The sequence below is a fragment of the Pseudopipra pipra genome, chromosome 21 (genome assembly GCF_036250125.1).
Source record: "Pseudopipra pipra isolate bDixPip1 chromosome 21, bDixPip1.hap1, whole genome shotgun sequence".
Lineage (NCBI taxonomy): Eukaryota > Metazoa > Chordata > Aves > Passeriformes > Pipridae > Pseudopipra > Pseudopipra pipra.
Genome location: NC_087569.1, coordinates 6,831,648 through 6,857,585, shown reverse-complemented (window position 1 = coordinate 6,857,585; position 25,938 = coordinate 6,831,648). Strand labels below are relative to the sequence as shown.

Sequence of the window (25,938 nt, the reverse complement as noted above, 5' to 3'; positions counted from 1 at the left end):
ATTATTGCTCTTAGTATTGTTATTGTTAATGTTAATATTATTATTTTCTGAGAAATAATCCCAGAATAAGAGAAGTTGACCAATCAATATATAACGTATGATGTAAAATCTCTTACTGTGTTTGCATCCATGATATTCATTAGTGGGAACAGCAGGACGGGCAGGAGAGCTGTGACAGCCAATGGCAGGGCTTCTGTGCACCAGAAAACTGCCATCACTATGATAACATAACCACATCTGGCCTCCTGGGGGGCAAGAGGAGGGAGAGGAGACATGATCAGAACACTCTGCCTTCCAGAAGGCAATGGCACATAATTGCATTCATTGGCTTATACAGGGATTAGAGGAAAGCAGACAGGTTGGAGAAGGAAATCTGAAAAGATTCATGAAGAGATGAAAATATTCCTTTTTGAGCCTTATTTTTGAGTGAGAGCAGTAAGAACCTTAATTATCCATCCCGTCAAGCACTGAAAGAAATTTTTCATCTTGTTGACCCTTTTTATCTATTTTTTGTTCTTAAAAGACATCAATGAGTGCCTTTCGAGAGACCCTAGCAGGGCTTTGGCACGTATGTCATAGGCACAATGTTACTGGCTTCCATCCTGCTGTGAACGGGCTCTTGGTAAAAGTGGGAAAAAGGCTTTTCACAATGTCAGTTTTTCTGTAAGGACATTTGTCTGTCTTTAAGCTAAAACTTTAGCATTGTTTGCTCTCAATTTTAGTAGTTTGGTGTCCAGTGCTATGTCATTATAGGGCAGGTAAATAGCTCAACAGAATAGAAAAATATGAAATTCCATCCTGTGAGAGTCATTTTCAAAGAGGAACTGAGCCAAGACTGCTTGATCCAGATCTCTTTTACCTTCAGGAACTCTTTTGACTATGAAAAGTTGACTAAAACAAAAGCTACTTTTTCTGTTTTTCCTGCTAGTAAGCTTTTAAGTAATAATTTAAACTATTTTATTTGCATAGTGAGAGAGTAAGGTGCCACGCCTGAACAGTTACCACATTGCACCTCCAGCCAGTGCCACTCTATCATTCACGCTCACAATCCTCCGGTCAGAGCTCCAAAGTCTCCGATAACACTCAGAGCTGTGAGGAAGAAAGAGCTTTGGGACAGGCAGGGAAGAGTCAGTGAAGTGCAGAAGGAAGCTTGGAGAAGGAGACTCTAAACTGGGAGTCAGCAGGGATCAGGAGACAGGCACAGGCAGAGAGCAGAAGAAAGAGTTATGACTGGACGTCCAAAGAGCAGTGACAGGAGAGGTAGATGGGGACGAGTTATTTCAAGCTCCTGGGGCTGTAATAAGAGACCTGAAGTCCAGAGATGAGATATTTCTGCATGAAGAGATTGAGAGTGTGAGAAAGATGCCAGAGTGAAGAAGCAGCAGAAGGCTGGCAGGCTGCTGGCTCACAGAGCTCTGTTTAAATGGTCAGTGGTCAGTGTCCCAGATCAGGGATCAAAGTGATCAATGCCCCACTACTACAGCTGCTTGTAGTTAACTTTTTCTGAAGGTACCCTAAGCAAGGTGTCTTCAAAACTTCATTTTAAATTGAAAATCCTTGTTTGGGAAGATTCTTACAGAAATATGCTAAACCAAGAGTGAAATACATAGTATTTTTCCTTATGTGTCAGAATGCCTTGTCCCTCTGACCAAGGAAAATGCCTCTTCTACATGGCAGTGACAACAAGGAAAAAGAAGCTGTGGACTGGATACTGTTAGAAAATCAGAAGAGTGTTTAAACTGAACCTTAGATTGGAACTTAGGTTACACCTAAGTGTGAATCTTTGTGTCCCTGGGGCTGCAGGGCCCGCTCACCACCCTGTGCTGAAGGGGACTCTTAAACATGGTCTGCTAAACCATGTCCATTCCAAATTGAGTTGGGGTTTATTGATGTGAATAGATTTGGGTGGGTTTGTTTTTTTTTTTAGCTTTTAATTTTTTTTCTATCACTTCAATAGAAAGCAGCTCGTAAAGAATTAGCCTGAGGTAGTTCTGCGTTGTGTGTGTGTTCCTGGCATTTTTGCCGAACTTGCTAAAAGTTTCCTAACCTTGGATAAGAAATAGAACTTTTGTAAGTAAGGAGGATTGGGATAAGAACAGGGGAAAAAAAAAAAGAAAAGAAAAGAAAAGAAAAAAAGGAAAAAAGTCAAAGAAGATGGGCATTGGATACTGTTAGAAAATCAGAAGGGATTAAAACTGGACCTTAGATTGTAATTTAGGTTCACATCTATAGTCTTCAGCATAGAAAGTCCTTTGCTAAACCAGTCAGATGCAAAGCAAAAGTCACAAATTGCATGTCACTGAACGTTCTTCAAGAAGACTGGTGGTCTGTTCACTGTGTCACTTACAAGGAGCAGGTCCGAGATGTGGAGATTTGGCTTTTAAACAGGATTCAAAAAGTCCTTACCTTGGTAGGCACCGCCAGAGGCAGAGCGAGAGGCAAAACGATTACCGTGACGATGATGAGGTATTTCCTGAAGGCTAGGATCACCTCCAAGATGCCAGCCATGGCTCCGGAGCTATCCCAGTGCTGAAAGGCCCGGGATCTGCCGCTGGAGGCAACGGGCACGGCCGTTCACCCGCCGCCAACCGCCCCCCGCGATCCCCCCGCCCGCGGCCGAGCCGCTGCCGTTCGGGGCCACCCAGTGCTGAAGGGGACTCTTAAATATTGTCTGCTAAACCCTGTCCATTCCAAATTGAGTTGGGGTTTATCAATATGAATTTGGGTTTTTTCTTTTTTTTTTCTTTTTTCTTTTTTTTTTTTTTATTTTAATTTTTTTCTAGCGCTTGAATAGAAAACAGTACATAAAGAATTAGTGTGGAACTGTTTCACTCTAAAGCTATGCGTGTGCTTCTAATGTACCATGAGCCTTGGATTTTTGCTTAACTTGATGAGAATTTCCTAACCTTAGATAAGGGATATAACTTTTGTAAGTAAGGGGGATTGAGGAAAGAACTTTTGCAAGTAGGTAGGACGGATCTCTTCCAACTGACACCTGACTAATTAGCATTCAGCATTCAAGGAAAAATGGAAAAAAAAATGAAAAAAAAGAGTCATCCAAGAGGAAAAGAAGTCATCCAACACTACTAAGAATTAATATACTGTTGGAACAAAGACTGTGTAACACTGGACTCTAATTGTAATAAAAGGACGATAGATGGCACCAAAGACCGTGAAATAATTACAGCAACCTTATACAGTGGGGGGTGCGGAAAAGGCGGGATTTAACATGAATGTGTAATGACTTTTGCGAATATAAGGTTTTTGCTTTTGTCATTCAGTTCGACGCACTCGTGGAGGGTTATCCCCAGTGCTGTCAATGAAAAGGAGCGCGACTTCACATTGGTCAGACTGCGATGCTGAGTAAATATCTTTGTTTCAGTACCTGTGGGACCGGCTGGGCGCCGAGCGCGGCTACCACGGCCACAACAGCAGCGCTGCCGCCGACCCGCTGCGGCAGGTGAGGGGGCACCGGGGCAGAGGGGACAAGGGAATCCTCAGGGAGCCCTGGGGGACCAGGGAGGAACAGGGAAGGGGAGCAGGGGAAAGAGGAGCTCCAGGGGGTAGATGGGGAGTCGGCGGGAGAGGGGACACCCAGGGGGAGCGGGGTGCCCGGGGGAAGCCCCGGGGAAAAGGGGAGTCCGGGGGAGCCCCGGGGAGCTCCGGGGAAAGAGGGGACTCCGGGCGAGTGGATAAACCAGGAGCCCAAAAGGAGCAGGGGGTCCGAGAGGAGCCCTGGGAGTGCAGAGAGCCCATGGGAGTGGGGAGGAGCAGGGGAAGAGGGGAGCTCGGGAGGAGTGGGGTGTCCGGGGAGACAGTGGAGCCCCAAGGGGATCAGAGAGCCCGGAGGGGAGAGCGGGGGAGTGGAGAGCCCAGGGTGGCACTGGGTGCTGTTGAGAGTCCTGAGCCACCTGTTTGTCTTGCAGGAGGTGGAAGCCCTGGTCTCCCACTGGAACCTCTACATTAACTTGGGGGGCTTCTTTGTCTGTCTCTTCTCCGTGACTCTGTTTGGACCATGGAGCGACAGCGTGGGCCGCCGTCCGGCGCTCATCCTGTCAACAGCGGGCATAGCCCTGCAAACGTCCATCTACCTGCTGGTCATATACCTGGAGCTGCACGTCGCCTACTTGCTCCTGGGACGCCTTCTGAGTGGCCTGTCAGGAGACTACAACCTGGTCCTGGCCAGCTGCTTTGCCTACGTGGCCGAGACCAGTGACAGGCGTGCGCGGACGTTCCGGGTGGCCATCCTCGAGGCGTGCCTGGGCATCGCGGGCATGCTGGCCAGCATCGGTGGTGGCCAGTGGCGCAAGGCCCAGGTGGAAGTTCTCTTTAATCCCTGGCTTTTTTCCTTCTTGTCACAGTGCATTTTGGAGCCAAGGACCTCTTGGTTTTGTGTGAGCTTGGCTTTCCTCTCTGCTAGGCTTTCTGACCTCATCGGGTACAGCCTCCTAAATCCCTTTCAGAAAAGTTACAAATTTCCTGACAATGGGAGTATTCCTTTGGAATTTGCCTTGCTCAACATATTTTCTGTGGAAGTCAAGGCATACTGCAGCTGGAGATAAAACACCTTCTTGGTACCACAACCTTTAACCAAGTTTCTGGCCAGTTAGTGACATGATTGGTTCTAAACAGGATGATTAATATTTAGCTAACTAGAAGACAGCTAACAGTGTTCTACTCCTGCCAGAGGCTTAGGCTAGCACATGATTATCTTATAACTGGCTTGGCAGAAACATGTGTGTGTTGGTTTGGGTTGTTTTTTGGGGTTTTTTTTTAGCCCCTTAACCATGTCTAATAACCAGTACAACTGGTCTGTCTTCTTTCTTTCTTGGAGTGTGCTTGGATCTTCCTAACTGCAGTGCTCTGTAAGCAGCCGCTGCCAACACATGCACACTCTTTTAGCATTTCCCTGCTTCCATAGACTTTTGGGCAGCATTTGTCCCAAGGTTGCCAAAATTCACTGGCAATATTAATGGGAGAAATACAAATGCATCATCAGGATTAATAGAGTTGTATTGTGGAAAAACTGGTTTAGGAATACAACTAAGGTTTAGTTCTTGAATCATGGAATCTCAGGATATTTTTGGTTGGAAGGGACCTTAAAGATCATCTTGTTCCAAACCCTGCCATGGGCAGGGACACCTTCCACTGGACCAGGATGAAATGTGAGTTTCTTATGAGCTCATCACAGCCTCTGAATGATGTAGACTAATAGAAAAGACTTCAAAGAATCATAATACTGTTTTAGAGGGCTGGAAGGAGAGGCTGATGGGAAATGTTATAAGAATTCCACCTTTCCTGCTTAGCTAAGCAGTAATTTGGAAGGACATGTAAACTCTGTGCGAGTGTTTCAAAGAAAACAAAAAGCAAACAAAAGCTGTGCACGCTGCCCTGGTGCTGCAGACAAAGAGAGAAGAAGGGAGTGGCTCCCAGAAAATCATCTGCTTGAGTTTGTCATTTTTAGGCCCTCAGACACAGGCTGAGCAGGCCAATGAAAATATTTAGGGAGATTTGGATGTTATTTGATAGAGGTAAATGTCAAGGGAAAGGAGAGTGGTTTACCAGTGACCTGAACAAGTCATTATGTGTTTGAAATCAATTACCCAGGAGCTCATTAGCAACAGAGAATAAATGCCTGTCCTGCTTGTGCTGTGGATATTCTCTTGGATCCCTATCATACATCAAAACCCTGTCTGTCAAAGCCACTGAAGGGTTAATAACAGGCTGTTCTTTCCAGGGCAGTGATTTCCTGGAGCAAGTGGCCAGTGAAACCATCAGTGCAAGAGGGATCAGTGACCAGCAGGCACCAGAATTGTCTGGAGAGTTGGAACTGGAAAAAAACTACTGCAGGTCAGTGAATTCTGCCATTTTGTAGGTAAAATGTACACTGCACAATGCCCTTGTCTTCTAATGTTTAGGACTGAGAAAGAAAGAAGAAAGGTTTTGAAGAGCACATACTCATTTAGGGTGAAATTCCCTCATGTTCACTCTGATGGGACCAGTATGGGGATGCCACCAGAGTGGAACTTCTGAAAAGCAACATTCTTTGTGCAAAATTTAGGCAGGCAGCAGCAGAGCAAAGATTTCAGTGCAAACCTCAGGGGCACATGTTGAATAACTGCTCTGCCTGAACCCAACCTCAGTTATGATACTAAGAGATAGTTTTGGCAAAGTGTCTTTGGATATTCCTGTGGCTTTGTCAGTTTGGTCATTAGGAGTTTATGTGCTACTGAAAGTCAGTTGCAGCAGAATAGGGATTAAATATTTAAAAGGAATATCTTGGGTTTGACATTCCAAGAAAATTTGACTGTCAATAATAATAAAGTATTTACTACTTTTAAGATAAGAGAAAATCAATTATGCTGATTTTTCTGATTATTTAAAGATATTTTAAATAAGCAAACAGACAAGTAGTTGATACATGGAAGACAGAAGCAGTGATATATAATTAAAAAATTATGCAGAACACAGAGGTACATTAAAAAAATCTTTAATTAAATCGTTTATTCTAGGACACAGGGGTTCTTTCCTTCTCAGGGGAACACTTCTGGTCCTATCATGATCTTGCAGGGTGTAATCTGACATAAATAACAATGGGGAAAAACATAGTCTTTTACATTCATAACAAGAGGCCTGCAAATAAATATATTTCAAAAGTAGAAGGGGCTGACAATATGTGATTTGTCTGTAATGCTGTCAATGCCCATAACAGTATATAACAATCATGTACGGTTTGAACATATACACATATACATGTGAATAGTCATGTTAATTGTGACAAGACACAGGTCTATGCATGAAATCAGGAACACAGAGTCTCTCTCCTTCTTTATACATATCAATATATATACATCTCTCTTCTTTCTTGCTGCAGATTTCAAACTTTACAGGTGGGGTGGAAAAGCACTTGGGGAAAATGCCCCTGCAGAGACAAAAATTCTAAAGGTTCCTGGGACAGCATAAAAGCCAAAAGGTTACTTCATCTTACTGACCAAATTGCCAGCTAACAGCACTGTTGGGCAATTTTATTGCTGTTATCAAGAGAACGGTTTTGCTTGCAGGTGACTTGTCCTTTTCCAGAAGACAGGCCTGTCTCTATACCACTGCCTTGGCAAAGCTGGCATGGAGGGCAGTCCTGCTCTCACTGCAGCTCTAACAGGAACAGTCACCAGTCCCTTTGCCTCTCCACCTTATGGGCACGAGCCTGTCTTGTTTGCCCAAGATGGGAGAGTTTGCAGCTGGAACAAAGATGAAGACCAGGTATTGATGGCAAGAGTTATTGTCAGAACTCCCAGAATGTTGAGTACAAACCCAGCTTTGGCCTAGAATTATAAAAAAAGAAGCAATGTTAGTTGAACTGAGCACTTTTTTTCCTTCCTTGCTGGTCAGGATTGTTTGTATGGATAGATTTTGTCTTTGATCTTTCTTTACAACTCAACCAGAACTCCATCAAATTATTTTAAGCTGGTTTTCTTCACAAATATAATTTGTCCTGGGGGAAAACAAGTTTCCATCAGATAAAACTCCTTAACTAGAAGTCCTGAAATCCTTTGAACTGACTCATGTAGAACTTTCTCTTCTGACCTGGCATTTATCCCTAATGTTACTTTGAAATTCTTCTTGGATCACTTGTAAGTTAGAAAAGTTATCAAGAGACATGGCATCCGTGTCCATCTGTCTTTAACAAGATGATTTCTCAGGGCATCAGGGCAGCCCAGTGAGATGTGCCAGACTGTCCCCCACCCCTGCAGAAGGACTGCCCAGATGACAGGGCTCTTTGACACCTCTATGCCCTACATGTGGGCTTTCAAAGCACTTAGACATTGCTGTTTCTCATTGACAGCTCTTCTTGGAACATCTTCAAGAGGCCTTGGCTGTTCTTGAAAAGCTCAATAGCACCTTTCTGAGGCTCTGAGAGAGTGTGACCCTTTATTAATGCACTCGTGTGTCTTCCTTCCATTTTACATCAGCCCAGCACAGGGAGATTTCTAACACTCTCCCAAGAAGAACCAGTATTAGAAAAAGGAAAGACCAAATCTAGAGGTGAAAATTCTGACAAGAACATGATTTTACTCACCATATCAATAACCTTGAGCTGTCCATAGGAGAAGACAATGGCATTGGGAGGAGTGGCCACAGGGAGCATGAACGCCAGCGATGCAGAAAGTGTGCAGGGCAGCATGACATAGAGTGGGTTGAGGCAAATGGCTTCAGCCTGTGCAGGAGGAGAGAGCAAAGAAGCTGGTTTTGATACCCAAAACTGCAGGGAAATCTTTTGTTCAGAAAACTGATTGTATTTTCCCTGTCAGAAACCTCATTCTTCATCAATCACTGCAGCCACTCAGGTTTTGGTGCTGCTTTAGACACTTCTAGTCCATGTCTTTATGCAACAAATGCAAGAATTGATTTTTGTGGTCAGGGTTTTGTGTTCCTGAGGCTGCTGTATGAATGGATAATAATGCTTGCATTCACCTCTAAACCCTGGGAAAAAATTGTAGAGTGGCTTCAAACTGGTTAAGAACAAAATGAAATTATCAGAGGAGACAGGGCAGCCCAAGCTCTGCAGGTGAGTGGATCAGTTGAAGGGTTTGCTGGAGTGTGTGGCCTATGCCAAAAGATTTTGGAGGAGCTTATTGCAGTTTCTCTCTGGAACCAGCTTTTCACGGTGCACAACTGTGTCTACCCCAGCAACAGGAATCTCCAGTGGAAATGCAAAAAGTCTGAATTAGGTCATGCTATCACCCGCAGAGACTTCTGGAAGGCCAGTGGTCGGAGTGAAATACAGTAATGGAATGTTGCAGGGAAGCAAATGCTGCTGCTGTTGCTGTGTCCATGCAGAACAAATTGGAAAAAACAAGTACAGCTGGCAGTGACCTCATGGGGTTGTTTAGGCCAGAAGGCAAAGTCTAATATGCCAATGGATTTAATCCCTTTACTCTTCCCCAGCAATGATTTTAGAAGGGTTGAACTAAGCACAGTGTATTTATACAGAGATATATTCACACACATATACATTTGTGTAAGTCTTGTATCCCTGCTTGGACACACAAAGCAGTGCTTGGCTATGGCAGCCAGTTAATTTTGTCAATTGAGCAGATGTATGCTTGGAGAGGAGTTGAAAACTGTTCTTATAAGAACATTTTGAAATGCTGGAACCTACCATTGAAGCCACAATAGGGAGGAAGAGGGTGGTGGTGGCCACGTTGCTGGTGCACTCAGTGAAAGTGGCAACGAGGAGACTCAACAGGAAAGCAATTGCTGCGTGAGGGATGTTTTCAAGAGGAGTCAGTTGGTTACCTAACCATGTAGACAGACCAGATTCCTGTAACAGAGGAAAAAGGGCTATCAGGACAGTAGGTTGGTGAGGAAATAACCACATTGCAGTCCTGTTACGGTTCTCATGTCAATTCGACCTTCCCTTGTGATAGCAGTTCTCATGCAAACTGCTCTCTGCAGAAAAACATGTAGGAGCCAATGTTCATAGAGAGGAAATGAACATGCTTTCCCTTCCAAAGAATTTGAAAGAAGAAGATACTACATTTATAGGAAGACACAGATCCCAGGTAAGCCAAGGAATGTTACCTCACTGCCTTTGGCTAAGGCAAAACCACCTCCCAGCAGAAGCACAATGTGCCACGGCATTTTTTCGTGAACTATTTTCCAGTTCAGGAGAGGTGGAGGTGCTTGGAACTTCGACCTGCCACCTGAAATCCAAAAAGATTTTGTAAGCCATATTACATTCTCCAAAGAAAGGAGAACTTCTTGGTGGGACCTGACTTTAGTCTGAACATCAGGAAACCCTTCTGTCAGCAAGATCTGGAATTACCTCCCAAAGCAAATGCTAAAAGCCTCACCAACAAAGGTTTTAAAACTTGATCTGCAAAAACACTAATGAATGATCTGCAGCTGCTTCCAAAAGCACAGTACAATGCAGGGAAGGGTGAGGAAAAAGTGTGGCAAGATATCTGCAGAACCATGTGTGTTTCTGTTGTTTTCTCTCCTGAAGATTCCAGCCTCAGAAGCTTTTACACGTGTATAGTAGAGGCAGGAACACTGCTGGGATAAGAGTTTCCTACTTGGTTAAATAATGAGAAGCAGAGAACTTTTATGGGATATGTGCCTTGCCTAACCTAAACAGAAGCTGTAGCTATGCAGGAAGAGCAGTTTGAAATCTTATTTAATATTTGAAATTTCCTTTGTAAACCTCAAATGTGAAACTTCTCATGTACCTATTCTGGCAGTTGATTTTTGATGCTTCAGTAAACTCACCTGTTTGTGCATTGTTGGAAAAGCCAGAAGGAATGATGAACAACAAAAGTGAAATAAAGATGGCAACTGTAGCATCAGTGACGTAGCTGCAACAGATCGATCAGATATTTAGTCAGCTATGTTTTCATTTTTATAAAACTCAGCATGCTTATTTTACTCAAATTGAGGAAGAAAACTGGTAGTACCTTATATCATCTTTGTTGAAAAGAACAGTTGCCCAGCCTGGTATGAACCCAGGTTCTCTTGTAAACCAGAGCAGTACCAGGAGTATGAACAGGATCAAAACTACTATTTCTGCAAATTTCATTCTGCCCAACTTCCTGCTCTCTTCCTTGATGACAGCATAGGCCTCTTTCTCCTTAGCCTTGGCAGAGGGACTTGAACCACAACCAAAATTTTTCTTAAAACTAGAAGAAAATGGACAAGAAATATCAGAGACATTTGCCAGATAGCCTCAGTTAAGAATTCAAATTTTAGACTCAGTCATAATGTCTTTTAGATATATGAATATTGACATTAAATATATTATAATCATCACATTGGAAGTCGTGGTGGGTACTAACTGCATTGCACCATGGCTTGCCAAGGTGATCAGAAGGAAGCTTCTGCCAAGGGCAGGGATCCCTTCCACTAGACCAGGACAAGGTCAGTGTGACTGACAAGGCTATATGACCACAAGGAAGTAAAGAGTTGCCAAGCTTTTTAAAATGACAGAAAATGAGAATTTTGAAGGAGGAATTTGAAGATGAAAATACCATTTCAGGTATTACAGCACTCTTACTGTGTAAAACAAGGGAGGTTGGGGATAATACAAACTTGATAGGCTAAGTATTAAACAGGTAGGTAATGTAAGCTGGGTATTGGGGGTGATTAGCATTGGAAATAATAGCACAAGACTAATCCTCTAGGTCTGAAGCAACTCTTGTCACAAAGGCATTTCCTGCTTTGAAGCACAGCAATCTCTTGGGACATGACAACAATGCCACAGAACAGGTCATATGCTGTTAGAACTTCCTATTTGCATCTACAGAGTGTGTTTATCTGGGATTTGATCAGATTCCTCAGAGAAAAAGGTGCAGTATTTTAACAGACACTGAGTGTTCTGCTTGTCTCTGTTCTGTGTGAGTAATTTGTCACTTGCTGTGTGACTTTCCCCATCAATAAAAGGATCACTTGTGCAATGAGCCCTTGATCACAGGCCCATCAGCTGGAAGGCAGAGGGTGAAGGGTACTCACTTAAAGCCCAAGTACAGTATCTGTAGCCAAATCCATGCCAAAACCAGTAACAAAATCATGGTGGGGAAGGCAAAGGAGAACCAGGAGGCAAAGTTGATGACACCGCCATTATCAGGAAAAAGCCTGTGAAATGCAGGAAGCTGTTGGCATCCAAAATTCCACATTCTCTTCTGTATTTACTTAATGAACTAGAACAGGGGAGGTACATTAAGGAAGAGAGGCTCACTTCCCAGCAAAGTTACCCAACTGATATTTTTTTCTCTGTGCTGCCTGGAAGTCAGTTGTACAGGATGATGCAATTTAGCGGGTTTGTAATCCCACATTCAACCAGACTTACTCATTAACTTGTCCTTGCAGTACCAGATTTGGTGTTGTCCCAGTCAGAGTTGCAATTCCTCCAATACTGGCTGAGTAACAAATAGAGAGAGACATTCCCTTGCAGAGTTTCAAGTGTTTCTGCTCTACCAGATCTTCATTTCTCTTCCTGTCTTCCTCGATTGTCAGGACATGAGCATTACCTGGATCCCAAAGAACAAAAGATATTGTACCTGCAAAGCTCAGTATTTCAAGGTTAGGACACAAAGCTGAAGGAACCAAATTTCCCCTTTTTAAGACTTTAATTTTTTGATCTTCTCCCATTTTGCTGACACTTCTTGGTGAACTAGGGTGATGTCTGAACTGCACATGGAGGGGAGAGAGGTAAGAATTCCGGGAGTTACAACAGAGCCAGAGGAGCTGGGCTGAAGGCAACCTTTTCTGTACCAGCATCTGACTGCTGGCACTGGGACTTACAGAAACACTGGAGTCATCTGAAACATGAGGAGAGGGCAAGACAGCTGGTAAAGAGATAGTGTTGCTTGATTGTGTAGCTTTGGATTAGAAAGATCATTTTAATCCCTACCCTTCTGGCTTGAAATAGGCCAGAAATTTTCCTGTGGGAATTCCATATTATCTGATCCGTTCCACAGGAGGCAAGAATTGAACTAAGACAAAGATACAGAAAAATATCAAGCCTCATGGAAAGGCTTCAGCCAATGGAGAATGTATTCCTGTTGTTGGTTTATTGATTAGTTATCATCTCTTTGTATCTTTTGATCTCTTTTGAACTTCAGTCAAGTCAGCAGATCTTATGGTGGTTTTGTGTAGCTCATGGAAGAGCCTCATCAGTGCTGTGTGATGCAGTCAGGATGCTTGAGGTGTGTTCTTCTTTTAGAATTTACTGGCAGCCCTTAGGACAGTGAAGAAGGCATCAGGTCATCCTCCATCACCCCGAAGAGAAAGCTGCCCAGAATTCACTCACCTTTTTCCTCTTTTTCCTCTTTTTCATTGGAGTTAACAGGTGGAGTTGACCCTTCCTGCAGCTCAAAGGCTTTGTTGTCGTTTTCAGATGCTTGGCCAGCACCACTGGACTCCAGTTCTGACTTGTGCAGCTGTTCCAGCACTGCCTGTGCTATGGGGACCATCATGGCAGTGGTGGCCGTGTTGCTGATCCACATTGACAGGAAGGCAGTCACGACCATGAAACCCATGAGAAGTCTGGAATGAGAAGGTTTGGAAAAGCTGGATCAGAACTCAGCACTGCAATGCTCTATTTTTGCTGCAAAGATTCGACCACAAGTGCTGAGTTTGGAAGATGCTCATCAATTCCCATCCAGCACTTCCTCTTAGCCTGGTCTACTTTGGGAGCGACACGGTGAGATTTTATATTCATTTTTCTTTTTTTTTTTTCAATTTCAACCAATTTTTTACATTCTTATGACTAGGAAAGTGGAACCTGGTAGCTTGGAGCAAACATTTTACCTAGTCAGGTCCTGCTTATTCTGCATGCTTCCAAGGAAGACATGCCATCTCAATAACACATGTTAATGCATTATAATATATTTTAAAGAGGAATTGGAAGCTGAACTTGATCCCAAGTGGCAATCAGTTTAAGCCATAAGGACGAGGATCTCTATTTTTCTGTAATTTTATCCCATCTCTATTATTTAGGATTCTCTTCTTACTCATCTAAAATTCTAATCCTTCTTTCAGTATTACTCTGTGATTTGCCTCAAAATTATTCTTTAGATGAGATGTAGATTATACATGAGATGGAAAGGGGTTTATCTTGTATGCATTTTTATTCTATTGCTTTGTAATTTCCTTCAGTATTCCCTCTCGTTAGGAGCTAAATCAGATTAAATAGGGTGCTGTAGCCTGTGCATAGCTTAGAGTTCTAGTCTGGAAAACACTTGTTGTCTTGCAAACAAGCATCCTCATGGATCCTCTTCTCTTGGCAATCAGCGTAGCAGGCAGAGAGTCCATGTTTGCTGTGTTTCATCTGTGGTCTTTCCTGAGTGTCTGAAGCTGTGTCTTACCACCATTGACTCTCTTGTTGCTATTTCTCCACCTAAAGCCATTTGGAATTCAAAAAAGGCACACCAGGTCTGTAACACTTCACAGGATCCCCATTTGCAAGGTTAGCTCAGGCACTAACTCACTTGGACTGCAGGAAAGCATTTGTAGGCTGTGATTTGCAGATTCACATGAGAGATGGGGACTAATGCCACATAAGTTCTTTTATCCCATGGTGTTTTTATGACTGTTACTCACAGGGCTGGTCTGACACCAGTGATAAGCAAGACCCTCAGGGCCACACGCTTGTGTAGCTGCCAGTTCTCAATGGCAATGGCCATCAGCAGTCCCCCAATGAAAAGCATATTGGAGTCCTTTAAATATTCCTGACAGACCTGTAATGTGGAACAAGGGAGAGAAAATAGTCAGAAGAAGCCAAGAGAGAAAGCATTTTCTGAGGGAGGTTGTTCCAAAGCCATTAGCACAGAGTAACTGTGGGTTGCATCTGAACACTGAATTTGATTTCAGATTAGCAGCTCCACCCAGAGCTCACTGTGGGCTCGTGCAAGTTCTATTCCATGAAGAAGACAGCCAATTCCCTGTGTAACAGCAGTGGAATAATATTAATAGTAATAGTAATAGTAATAATAATAATAATAATAATAATAATAATAATAATAATAATGGGAAATAATCCCTGAATAAAAGAAGCTTATTAATGACTGTTTAACACATAGGCCATGGAGTAGGATCTCTTACTGTTGTTGAATCCATGATATTCATTAGTGGGAACAGCAGGACGGGCAGGAGAGCTGTGACAGCCAATGGCAGGGCTTCTGTGCACCAATAAAGTGCCATCACTATGATAACATAACCGCATTCAGCCTCCTGGGGGGCAAGAGGGGAAGAGGAGACATAATCAGAACACTCTGTATATGGCACTTGGGCTTCCAGAAGGCAACAGCCCATAATTACATTTATTGCCTGATAAAGGGATTAGAGAAAAGGTTATTTCCTGTCCTTGTCTTCCATGTATCCTCCGACCTATGCAGACTTTAATCAAATAACAAACTGTTCAATAACCTTGTCAGAACTCTGAGGAAAAGATGAATCCTCCAGGGGGCGAAAAAATATTAACTTAGGAAAAGAAACAAATGGATGACTTTGAACCTTTCATGATAAGGGATTGGGAGTCACTGCACAGGATTCGTGATTGTGCTGATAGTGTTATATTCTGTATTTATGTCCTTGAGTTGCAGAAATAATTATGATCCAGTCAAGGCTTCTTCACCTTTTGCTTCACGTGTTCCAGGATATGGCAAACCCCAACTAATCTCAATAGCCTGGATTCCTTGTACTTTAAATACTTTTAAAATTTTTCATTGGATTTTTAGCTCAGTAGAAGCTTTGAAAGGCTCACTGACAGACTGGTCACAGGTCCTTTCAGCTTTCACTGACTTGTTTGTTTGACAAAAGTATGATCCCCTATTTCATATTACTCGCCTTCTGAGAAAACATTGATTTAGTTCTGCTTTGGACAACCCCTCCAAATTTTACATAAAAATGTTTAAGACAGTCAGATTCAGAATCACTTGTCACAACAGATTTTCATATGGTTGGGCTGGGGATGAAAGCTAGAAGAAGTTATATTGCAGGTTGTGGTGTCTTCCTCGTTTTGGAACTCATGCAATAATGGGTGACAGCAAGTCCAAAGGAAGCAAAACGTGGTTGTTTGGCCTCGGATAAAGAATGTCTGCTAAAATATACTGGGCAGTATGAATGAAATCGTAGGGATGCTTATTGAAGCTGGATTACAGAGGATTAAAACAAGGAGCTGGGATAACGGCTGGCAGGATTGAATTTGTGATGCTTTAGAACAGGCTCAGGACTTCTGAACGTGTCATGGAGGGTATGGAGCTGGTGACTGGGATGAAGGGGGGAGCAGCAAGAACCTTAATTATCCATCCCATCAAGCACTGAAAGAAATTTTTCATTTTGATGATCCTTTTTATCCATTTTTGTTCTTAAAAGAGACCAATAGGTGCCTTTTGAGAGACCCTAGCAGGGCTTTGGGATGGATGTCATAGGCACAATGTTTTTGGCTTCCATCCTGCTGTGAACCTGCTCTCAGTAAAAGTGGGGGAAAAGGCTTTTCACAATGCCAGTTTTTCTGTAAGGACATTTGTCTGTCCTTAAGTGAAATTTTTAGCATTGTTTGCTCTCAATTTTAATAGTTTGGTGTCCAGTGCTATGTCATTATAGGGCAGGTAAATAGCTCAACAGAACAGAAAAATGTGAAATTCCATCCTGTGAGCTACCTGCTCACATCACTGCTGCACATGGAGGCAACAGCTTTTCCTGCTCAGCATTGCCACGGTGCACAATTCTAACCCAAAAAAATCTTCTTACAGGTTGCAAAGGGAAAAGTCCAGGACATTTTAAATTTCTATGTTGTTGCTGACTACATAGAAACCAGAGAGAGTCATTTTCACAGAGGAACTGAGGCAAGACTGCCAAATCATTCCACAGGTAACACCATGGACTTAGTGTATGTAACAATGCCTCCAGCAAGTGGGCTTGAACTTGTGGCCTCAAGACAAAAAAAAATAATCTCTCTCTGGCTTCTTAGAACTCTTCTGATTCAGATCTCTTTTCCCTTCAGTAACTCTTTTGACTATGAAAAGTTGACTAGCAAAAAAAGGTACTTTTTCTGTTTTTCCTGCTAGTAAGCTTTTAAGTAATAATTTAAACTATTTTATTTGCATAGTGAGAGAGTAAGGTGCCACGCCTGAACAGTTACCACATTGCACCTCCAGCCAGTGCCACTCTATCATTCACGCTCACAATCCTCCGGTCAGAGCTCCAAAGTCTCCGATAACACTGAGAGCTGTGAGGAAGAAAGAGCTTTGGGACAGGCAGGGAAGAGTTAGTGAAGTGTGGAAGGAAGCTTGGAGAAGGAGACTCTAAACTGGGAGTCAGCAGGGATCAGGAGACAGACACAGGCAGAGAGCAGAGGCAAGGGTTATGACTGGACGTCCAAAGAGCAGTGACAGGAGAGGTAGATGGGGACGAGTTATTTCAAGCTCCTGGGGCTGTAATAAGAGACCTGAAGTCCAGAGATGAGATATTTGTGCATGAAGAGATTGAGAATGTGAGAAAGATGCCAGAGTGAAGAAGCAGCAGAAGGCTGGCAGGCTGCTGGCTCACAGAGCTCTGTTTAAATGGTCAATGATCGGTGTCCCAGATCAGGGATCAAAGTGATCAATGCCCCACTACTACAGCTGCTTGTAGTTAACTTCTTCTGAAGGTACCCTAAGCAAGGTGTCTTCAAAACTTCATTTTAAATTGAAAATCCTTGTTTGGGAAGATTCTTACAGAAATATGCTAAACCAGGAGTGAAATACATAGTATTTTTCCTTATGTGTCAGAATGCCTTGTCCCTCTGACCAAGGAAAATGCCTCTTCTACATGGCAGTGACAACAAGGAAAAAGAAGCTGTGGACTGGATACTGTTAGAAAATCAGAAGAGTGTTTAAATTGAACCTTAGATTGGAACTTAGGTTCACACCTGTGTGAATCTTCAGCATAGAAAGTCCTTTTCTAAATCAGTCAGATACAAAGCAAAAGTCATAAATCACATGTCACTGAGTGTTCTTTTAGAAGATGCAATTACAGATGTATCTGTTTATCCATCATTGCTTTTATACTGCCCCAGTATCTGTAGGTGTCTGATCAGAAAACAAACAAACGAGATCTTCAAGCAACAAATGAAGGTTCTCTGAGAAAGAGTCTGTGTGGTCTGTTCACTCTGTCACTTACAAGGAGCAACTCTGAGATGCAGAGATTTGGCTTTTAAATTGAACTTAAAAAATCCTTACCTTGGTAGGCACCACCAGAGGAAGAGGAAGAGCGAGAAGGGGTACTAAAATTATGATGAGGTATTTCTTGAAGGCCAGGAGCACCTCCAAGATGCCAGCCATGGTGCTGGAGCTAGCCCAGTGCTGAAGGCCTGGGATCTGCTGCTGGAGACTTTATAAACACTGGGGAATATTAACCATTGACCTCAGGAGATTGGGTGTTGATTTTGGAACTGTAATCGGAGAAAGAAGGAAGGGAACAAAGAAGGGAGGAGACAGCAAAAGAGTGTCAGACCAGGAACTTTCTTAAGAAATCTTCCTGAAAGGTGGACAGTTCAGGACAGTATTAACTCCTTGTAGACCAAGTAAATTTATTAAAAGCAAACTGAAAGTACCTAATTTTTTTAAAATATTAATGGTTTTGTCTTTAATAATATAATCTTTGGATAGGTACTGTCATTCCTCCTATAAAAAAAGGGAAACTGCTCCCTCCAAAATGGGTTGAAAATTGCTTTAAAAATATGTAGAGCACTGAAAACCACATCTGCATCTCTAATAATCAAATACAGGCATTAGAAACAACGATGCAAAATGTTATATAAACATCATTGTGTTCACTAAGAAATTCAATCTGGGTAGCATAATCCACTGGGCAGAGCTCCTGTCACCAGGTGCCACATCAAGTTCCTGGCACGCAGGGACTGACAGTCCTTACCCTGGATCTTAGTGGACTGGGAAAGACTTGGCCACAGGGCATCACTTTGCAGACACTGGGCTTTTTTGTTTCACCTTTCAGCTCTTGCAGGTTTATAGGCACAACTTTGGGAACCTGGAGGATGTACTGGGGGCAAAAAAAGTAAAGAAAAAAAAGGCACTACAGGGAAATTACCAGCAATTCTTGTCCCAGTTGCAGGAAACCTCCAAAATACAAGCTGTGAATTACTAGAATCTGTAAATACACAGGAATGGAACCAAACTTTTTGATGTGTCTCGTTAATGTCACTTTGATGGCTTTATTTGGTAGATCATACAAGCGCATGCCTCATATAAAGATTATAACATTTCCATTTTATTGGTATAAATTGTCTTGGCGCTGTTTATAGCTTACTCAAGCAGAGACACAAAAAGGGAAGCACAGACATTAAGTCATCTGATGTCGGCTCCACAAAAAGCTTCTGCTGTTTCTCTCTCCCTTTTCTGCCAGGGCTTGTTTTCTTTCAGCAATGTGCTTATGATGGAAAACCAGTGGGGTTTCAGTTGCCAGAGCTGCAAGCTCAACTTGGACATACTGCTCACAACAAACAGAGCTTTAGCATTTCACCCTCAGTACAAAAAGAATGAGAAAGAGCTTTCAAATGAATTATATTCCCCCACATTTTTGCATCCATTTAATGTTTAATTAGTGTCTGAAAAGGTGTAGTGGCAAAATCAGCCAACAGCAAGGTATTTTTTTTGTACGTTTTACTCTAATGCCCTAAGGTTGCAATGAAAATCTAAAAGAACACATCATTTCTGCATCCCTGTAACATGAAGGTCGGCCTCCAACTGCAGCCTCATCTGTGGAGTGTAAATAACAACCTGGAAGGGTCTCAGCTGATGAATTGTGCCTATTCTTCACAAGCAACACGTCCTCAGCGATCATTTCCTCTGTCATGTGAGTCACAATACCTGCAAAGATGCTAGAAATGAGCTCTCTAAGTGTGTTACGGTTTGTCTTGTTTGAGCTTTGCCTGTGGCCCATTAACAGTCCCTTGGAGTTGTCAAAGGAGCAATGCCAATTTACATTAGTTTGGAACAGTTTATATAAACGGGTTAATCTAACACTCTGAATCGCGTGCTTTGAATTCTAACAGCAACTTGGTCTTTGCTCACTGATCTGCTCTTTGAGACAGACCTCATAGGAAACCAAACAGCACAGCCAAAGCCTCTTTTATTAACTGAGCTTATACATTATTTTGTCATTTATAAAAAGAAGTGTTTTCTAATGTGCTGTGAATTAATATAAGTGATCACATATTGCTAATGACAACATTTCACAGATCCGACTGCATTTAAAATGTTGACTTTTGCTTTGTTTGGAGAGAAGAAAAAACAGGGTTTACGTTTAAATTTCTACAGCCATCAGGCTGGGGAGCAGCCCAGTAGAAAAGGACCTGGGGGTGCTGGCTGACAGCCGAACTTGAGCCTGCATGTGCCCAGGTGGCCAAGGGCAACCTGGCTTGTAGCAGCAATAGTGTGGCCAGCAAGACTAGTGCAGTGCTGGCCACTGCTGAGGCCAGACCTTGAGTCCTGGTTTCAGTTTTGGGCCCCTCACAACAAGAGAGGCATTGAGGCGCTGGAGCGTGTCCAGAGAAGGGAACGAAGCTGGGGAAGGGTCTGGAGCACAAGTCTGATGAGGAGCAGCTGAGGGAGCTGGGGGGGTTCAGCCTGGAGAAAAGGAGGCTCGGGGGGACTTTATCAGGGTTAGAGGGGAAGCTGAACAAGGGATGGCTGAGGTCACTCCTTTTGTTCAGCCTGGAGGAGACCAAGGGGAACCCTCATCACCATCTGCAGGTTCCTCATGAGGGGCAGAGGAGGGGCAGGGACTGTTCTCTCTCCCTGGTGACCAGCGACAGGAATGAGGGAGTGGCATGAAGCCATGCCATGGGGATTTAGATTGGATATGAGGGAAAATTCCTCCACGGAAAGGGTTGTCCAGCCCTGGCAGAGGCTGCCCAGGGCAGCAGCGGAGTTACCATCCCTAGAGGGATTTAAGAGTGTGGATATGGCACTTGGGGACACGGTTTAGCCGTAGCCTTGGCCATGATGGGTTAACGTCGGTCTCGATGATCTCAGAGGGCTTTTCCCACCTCAATAATTCTATGAAACAACAGGCGGCGAGGGGGGGAAGGTGGGGGGGAGCTGAGCGCTGCTTCTTTATCACCGGACTCGCTGCAGCGGCAACACCGAGGGATCCCGAGGACTCGCTGAGTCCTCCCGGCTCCCGCGGGCGGCGGGGCGGAGCGGAGGGGCCCGGCCCGGGCGGAGCGGAGCCTGTCCCGGCCCGGCCGGGCCGCGCCGCTCCCGCCCCGCCATGGCCGCCATGGCCGAGCCGCCGCCGCCGTCCGGCGCCCCCCCGGCGCCCCCCGCCCGCCGCCGCCTTCGCCTGGGGCTGCTGCCCGCGGCCGAGCCGGTGATGTTCCTGGCCACCGTGTCCGTGGTGCTGCAGGGCCCGCTCACCACCCAGTACCTGTGGGACCGGCTGGGCGCCGAGCGCGGCTACCACGGCCACAACAGCAGCGGCTCCGCCGGCTGCGGGAACAGCAGCGCTGCCGCCGACCCGCTGCGGCAGGTGAGGGGGCACCGGGGCAGAGGGGACAAGGGAATCCTCAGGGAGCCCTGGGGGACCAGGGAGGAACAGGGAAGGGGAGCGGGGGAAAGGGGAGCTCCAGGGGGTAGATGGGGAGTCGGCGGGAGAGGGGACACCCAGGGGGAGCGGGGTGCCCGGGGGAAGCCCCGGGGAAAAGGGGAGTCCGGGGGAGCGGGGAGCTCCGGGGAAAGAGGGGACTCCGGGCGAGTGGATAAACCAGGAGCCCAAAAGGAGCAGGGGGTCCGAGAGGAGCCCTGGGGGTGCAGGGAGCCCATGGGAGTGGGGAGGAGCAGGGGAAGAGGGGAGCTCGGGAGGAGTGGGGTGTCCGGGGAGACAGTGGAGCCCCAAGGGGATCAGAGAGCCCGGAGGGGAAGGGCAGCTTGGGGAGAGCAGGGGAGTGGAGAGCCCAGGGTGGCACTGGGTGCCAATCCTGAGCCGCCTGTTTCTCTTGCAGGAGGTGGAAGCCCTGGTCTCCCACTGGAACCTCTACATCAACTTGGGGGGTTTCTTTGTCTGTCTCTTCTCCGTGACTCTGTTTGGACCATGGAGCGACAGCGTGGGCCGCCGTCCAGCGCTCATCCTGTCAACAGCGGGCATAGCCCTGCAAACGTCCATCTACCTGCTGGTCATATACCTGGAGCTGCACGTCGCCTACTTGCTCCTGGGACGCCTTCTGAGTGGCCTGTCAGGAGACTACAACCTGGTCCTGGCCAGCTGCTTTGCCTACGTGGCCGAGACCAGTGACAGGCGTGCGCGGACGTTCCGGGTGGCCATCCTCGAGGCGTGCCTGGGCATCGCGGGCATGCTGGCCAGCATCGGTGGTGGCCAGTGGCGCAAGGCCCAGGGCTACGTCAATCCCTTCTGGCTGGCCTTTGCTGCCTCTCTTGCTGCCACTCTCTATGCTGCTTTCTGCCTTCGGGAGTCAGTGAAGCAGAGGAGACCAGCCAGGCTGTTCACACTCAGCCATTACAAGGCTGTGTACAGGCTGTACATGGCCCCAGAGCACCCGAGCTCCAGGTGGAAGCTCGCTCTTTACTCTCTGGCTTTTTTCCTTCTTGTCACAGTGCATTTTGGAGCCAAGGACCTCTTTGTTTTGTATGAGCTTGGCTTTCCTCTCTGCTGGGCTTCTGACCTCATCGGGTACGGCTCCGCCGCCAACTACCTGGCTTACCTGAGCAGCCTGGCAGGGCTGCGGCTGCTGCAGCTCTGCCTTGAAGACAGCTGGGTGGCAGAGATAGCATTGATCTCAAACATTGCCGGACTGGTTGTGATTTCTCTCGCTACCACAACAGCACTGATGTTTACAGGTGATGCTAAATTCTTAAATCCTTATATTTCCAGCTTAGCACAGAGATGCCAGTAGATGCAGGAGGGCACTGTGCTGCTGAGAGGACAAGCACATGGAGAAAGTTCTGCCTCCATTTCACCCTGTGCACTAGCAAAGCTGTGTCTTGCTGATGGCAATGTTGGCCAAACACTAAAGTTGAATGTGCATGCATATTTCCTAGAATATTAGGTTTCCCAGAGCTGTATTATAGTGCAGACACACAGGCTAAAGTGGATTATAGGATCTCGGAGGATGAATTGAGTCTAAATACAGCAGGGAGAAACTGCCTGCAGCTACAGATTTCTGGGACTGACTTTGGAGACTTTATTTTTCAGCTGAGCTTTCCCTAATGTGCTGTATCTTGCTCACAGGTTATGGGATTCTGTTCCTTTCCATGGCAGCCACTCCAGTCATCAGATCCAAGCTCTCCAAGCTAGTCAGCGAGACGGAACAGGGTAAGGAGTTACCTGGTGTGCTTAAGCCAGGTCCTGAAACACTGTCTTCTTGGAACACTGAAACCAAAATGTTTGAGGAAGTTAGGACTTCTGTGGTTCCTCTGGACTCCTGTGTCCTTGCACTCACCTTCAGACCCAGGATAGCATTTTATTTTTTTCAGAGTAATTGTCATTCATTGATTTACACTTGCTGCATTTTCAAGATGAGGACAAGGAAAAGTAAGATGAAAAGAATTTGCAGGAATGGTTCATTAATCTATCTGTTCATCTCCAAATGGTTTACAAGGAGCAAGAGTTAAAATGGGTTATATAACAAGGAGAAAAGAGCGATTCTCCTGACCATAACTATTCTCTGTAGATCAGTAACAGGGGGAAGACCCAGATGATGTTGGAGGGTTATATCATTGACTGTGGTAAAAGATCATGGATAACCTGTAGGAGGAGCATATTTGCCTTTCGTCCAGTAATATATTTGGAGATTGTGCACTTGCTGTGAAACATGGCATAGGAATGTGTCTGAGGCAGAGGGAGGAGGGAGTTGAGGTAGGAACAATCAATAAGGGATTTTGCAGAATTCACGTTTCTTATTTTAGAATGAAGATGGTGCGTACTCTACACCAGATTATGATGCTAAATCTATAAATTGCTGTCTTCTGCTGTACTTAATATTTAACAAGTGATAAGATATGCTTTTCAGTAAACAGATCTATATAGCCCTAGTCTGAAGCATTTACAATCCAGCTGATAGATAATATCCCTGGTCAGCCCAGGCGATACCAATTCCGCAGGTCGGTGAGATGGTCCTGGCTACAGAGAAGCAAGTGGGACAGGTTTAACCTGCCAGGCCAACTCTGTGTCCCAGCTTACCACACCTGAGACTCACACACCAGTTTTCTGATGGGAAGTGCAAACCCTTAGGAAGATTCACAGAATCCCACTGAAGGTGATGTGTTAAAGCCATTTCCAGGCATTAAACACCTGTCTGTCTCACCATTAATCTCTTTTCTCTTTTCCAGGTGCTCTCTTTGCTTCTGTTGCCTGCGTGCAAGGGCTGTGTTCCCTCGTGGCTACAGGAGTGTTCAACTCTCTCTACCCTGTGACCTTGCACTTCATGAGAGGATTCCCATTTCTCTTTGGGGCTATAATCCTTCTTATTCCGGCAGCTATCATTGGGTAATTTAGTTCAAATTTCTAAACTTTGCCACAGGACCTGTGAAATGTCATGTAGAAAATATTATTTACTCTTCTTAGGAGAGACAGTTTTTAAGGCATATTTTCAGTTGAGCTTATGAGAGGGTGTTTGGTACCCCAGTAAACAGAGATGCTGGTCATTTCTTCTGGAATCTGAATCCTAGGGATAAACCTGGAGCCTGAGTAATGTAGCTGCAAATATTCAGAATGCTTCAAAGTTTCACTCCACCCTCAGTGGAATCCAAAACCTTTCCAAAACGAATTTGAAATTCCTCCTTTATGGGAGAGATGGAGCTCTCAGCAGTCTCTCTTCCTGTCATTTCTGTAATAATTAAAGCAAAAGTTGTATTGTGATAGAAAACATCCCGTGGTAGGTTCTGGGAGAAGGAATGTGTTGGGATTTGCAGAAGAAGTGCAGCAGCTCTTGGCAGGGTCATTTCGTTCTGTCCCTTTGAAACTTTAAAACTCAATTCAGCGACATCCCAGTGTGCCTTCAAAGGTTCTAACTGTTTGTTCTTTCCTAGGTGGATTCAAATCTGGGACTCAAAACATGACTACAATAACTTCCAAGATCCCCCATCCCCTGCAAAAGACTGAGCAGCAACTTAGCAACAAGGAATTGGCCAGCACAGCAGTGTCCACCTGAAGACTGCTCTTTACTCTTCCCTCAATGGACAGATTAGTGTGGGAGGGACACCCTCCTTGCCCCTACTAACTTTTAAATGCCAGGTAGCTGGAAATCCTGGCTCTGACTACAGGAGGAACCTGATTTGCAGATGTGAATGTCTCCTCAACATTTGTTGGCTCATCTGTGAGAGAAAACCCGAGAGACCCAAAAGCCAACCAAGCTGTTGTGGGCCATTTGCAAGGCTGGTTGGTGGTTTGGGGTTTGGAGAAGGCACCATGACATGCTTTTAAGGGGGAGAGAGGACTGAGTTCTGGTTTAATTGCCAAACACATTCCCCTCTGAGTACTGCAGTGTGTAGCAGGTGAGCTTTTGGTGTGGGTGAGGCATGGACTGAAGCCTGCAGAGCCAGACTGAAGCAGAGGTACCCAATAGTGTACTGCTGAGGAGGAAGATCCATGATCTGGATCAGCATGTTGCCTGTAAAAATCCTACAAGTGTCACATGCCAGACCAAGCTCCCACAGAAATCCTTGTGGAGAGGGCTAGTTTAGCACAAGAGTGCTATTGCTGTCCTTATTGACTGAACTAGCTTCAGTTTTGCAAGTTAGAGGTGTCCTAGGAAGAGGATCTAACTCATTAAGCGTTTGTAGGAGTGCCAGTTGCATGTCCTGCCTGTTTGCAGCTCAGCCCAGGATCTCAAAGGTGCTTTTAAAAAGTAACAGATCGTCTGAGAATACTACAGCGCAAACAGAATATATCCTGAGTTGGAAGGAGCCCACAAGGATCATCAAAGCAACTCCTATTGGTGCCTTAATTGACAGTTGCCAAAATTGATGGATTTGAGGCTAAAATTGCCAAACTGGCCCCCCCTAAGTGAAGCCCCTTACACTGTAGGTGTGCCCTAGTGTATTGGGAAATCACTGCTGTGCTTATGGCAGAGTCCTTCCTCACCAATACACTGTGCTGTAGTGATGAGCTGGTGTGGGACTAGTGTCTTTAAGGTTAATTTTTTGTTGTTGTATGGGGCACAACTTTATGTTGGTGACCTCAGTTCTGCTGCCTCTCTCAGGATCTGTTGATGCCAGGAAGTAAATCTCATGTTCATGGTGCTTACAATTGTTCCTTTCAAAGCACTGCCTGTATTGCCACAATCCTGTTTTCTTCCAAGTGCCATAAACCAGCAGTTTTGTGTACACTGCACTGCGCACACTGTTCAAGTACCTGCAATAATGTCATTACTATTACTATCAAAATGAATAAAACCTCCATTCTCTTTTATGGCTCATAAAATGA

General features: G+C 44.9%; 3 protein-coding genes across 10 annotated transcripts in view; 1 reads left to right on the top strand and 2 right to left on the bottom strand.

Annotated features, from left to right (window-relative positions):
* LOC135425270 (solute carrier family 13 member 2-like) overlaps positions 1-2,582 on the bottom strand; it is an 11,338-nt gene extending 8,756 nt beyond the window's left edge. Inside the window, exons 1-2 of one of the 2 annotated variants that reach the window (XM_064677395.1) lie at positions 2,407-2,582; positions 117-245 (exon numbers count right to left, since the gene is read on the bottom strand). In XM_064677395.1, the coding sequence (XP_064533465.1) occupies positions 117-245; positions 2,407-2,508 (231 nt within the window). In that variant the 5' untranslated portion in view covers positions 2,509-2,582. The remainder of the gene's footprint in view (positions 1-116; positions 246-2,406) is intronic. The other variant, XM_064677394.1, reaches the window with a different exon arrangement.
* SLC46A1 (solute carrier family 46 member 1) overlaps positions 1-25,938 on the top strand; it is a 27,419-nt gene extending 1,481 nt beyond the window's left edge. The window contains exons 1-8 of one of the 6 annotated variants that reach the window (XM_064677404.1): positions 4,194-4,316; positions 5,738-5,850; positions 16,251-16,368; positions 19,230-21,027; positions 21,500-22,352; positions 22,744-22,827; positions 23,844-24,000; positions 24,543-25,938. In XM_064677404.1, the coding sequence (XP_064533474.1) occupies positions 20,770-21,027; positions 21,500-22,352; positions 22,744-22,827; positions 23,844-24,000; positions 24,543-24,615 (1,425 nt within the window). In that variant the 5' untranslated portion in view covers positions 4,194-4,316; positions 5,738-5,850; positions 16,251-16,368; positions 19,230-20,769 and the 3' untranslated portion in view covers positions 24,616-25,938. Of the gene's footprint in view, positions 1-4,193; positions 4,317-5,737; positions 5,851-13,079; positions 13,199-16,250; positions 16,369-18,115; positions 19,140-19,229; positions 21,028-21,499; positions 22,353-22,743; positions 22,828-23,843; positions 24,001-24,542 lie in introns of those variants that run through there. The other 5 variants (XM_064677407.1, XM_064677405.1, XM_064677406.1 and 2 more) reach the window with 5 other exon arrangements.
* On the bottom strand, positions 6,836-17,856 carry LOC135425267 (solute carrier family 13 member 2-like). Of its 2 annotated transcripts, none has more exons than XM_064677391.1 (12): positions 17,718-17,856; positions 14,599-14,727; positions 14,098-14,234; positions 12,806-13,041; positions 11,843-12,023; positions 11,506-11,628; positions 10,455-10,676; positions 10,266-10,355; positions 9,583-9,697; positions 9,161-9,322; positions 8,078-8,215; positions 6,836-7,322 (listed from the first exon to the last, which is right to left on the bottom strand). In XM_064677391.1, the coding sequence occupies exons 1-12, from the start codon at positions 17,817-17,819 to the stop codon at positions 7,191-7,193; spliced, it is 1,767 nt and encodes a 588-aa protein (XP_064533461.1). In that variant the 5' UTR covers positions 17,820-17,856; the 3' UTR covers positions 6,836-7,190. The 2 variants fall into 2 exon arrangements, with proteins under 2 accessions (XP_064533461.1, XP_064533460.1); XM_064677390.1 differs by having other exon boundaries at positions 9,583-9,704; positions 10,270-10,355.

Coding starts and splice junctions, on each gene's coding strand:
- LOC135425267 (XM_064677390.1), bottom strand. CDS start 17,819: ATGGCTGGCATCTTGGAGGTGCTCCTGGCCTTCAAGAAATACCTCATC. Junction 14,235..14,598: donor ATATCATGGATTCAACAACA/GTAAGAGATCCT, acceptor TCCACATTACAG/GTCTGTCAGGAATATTTAAA. Junction 7,323..8,077: donor AGCTCAAGGTTATTGATATG/GTGAGTAAAATC, acceptor TTATAATTCTAG/GCCAAAGCTGGGTTTGTACT.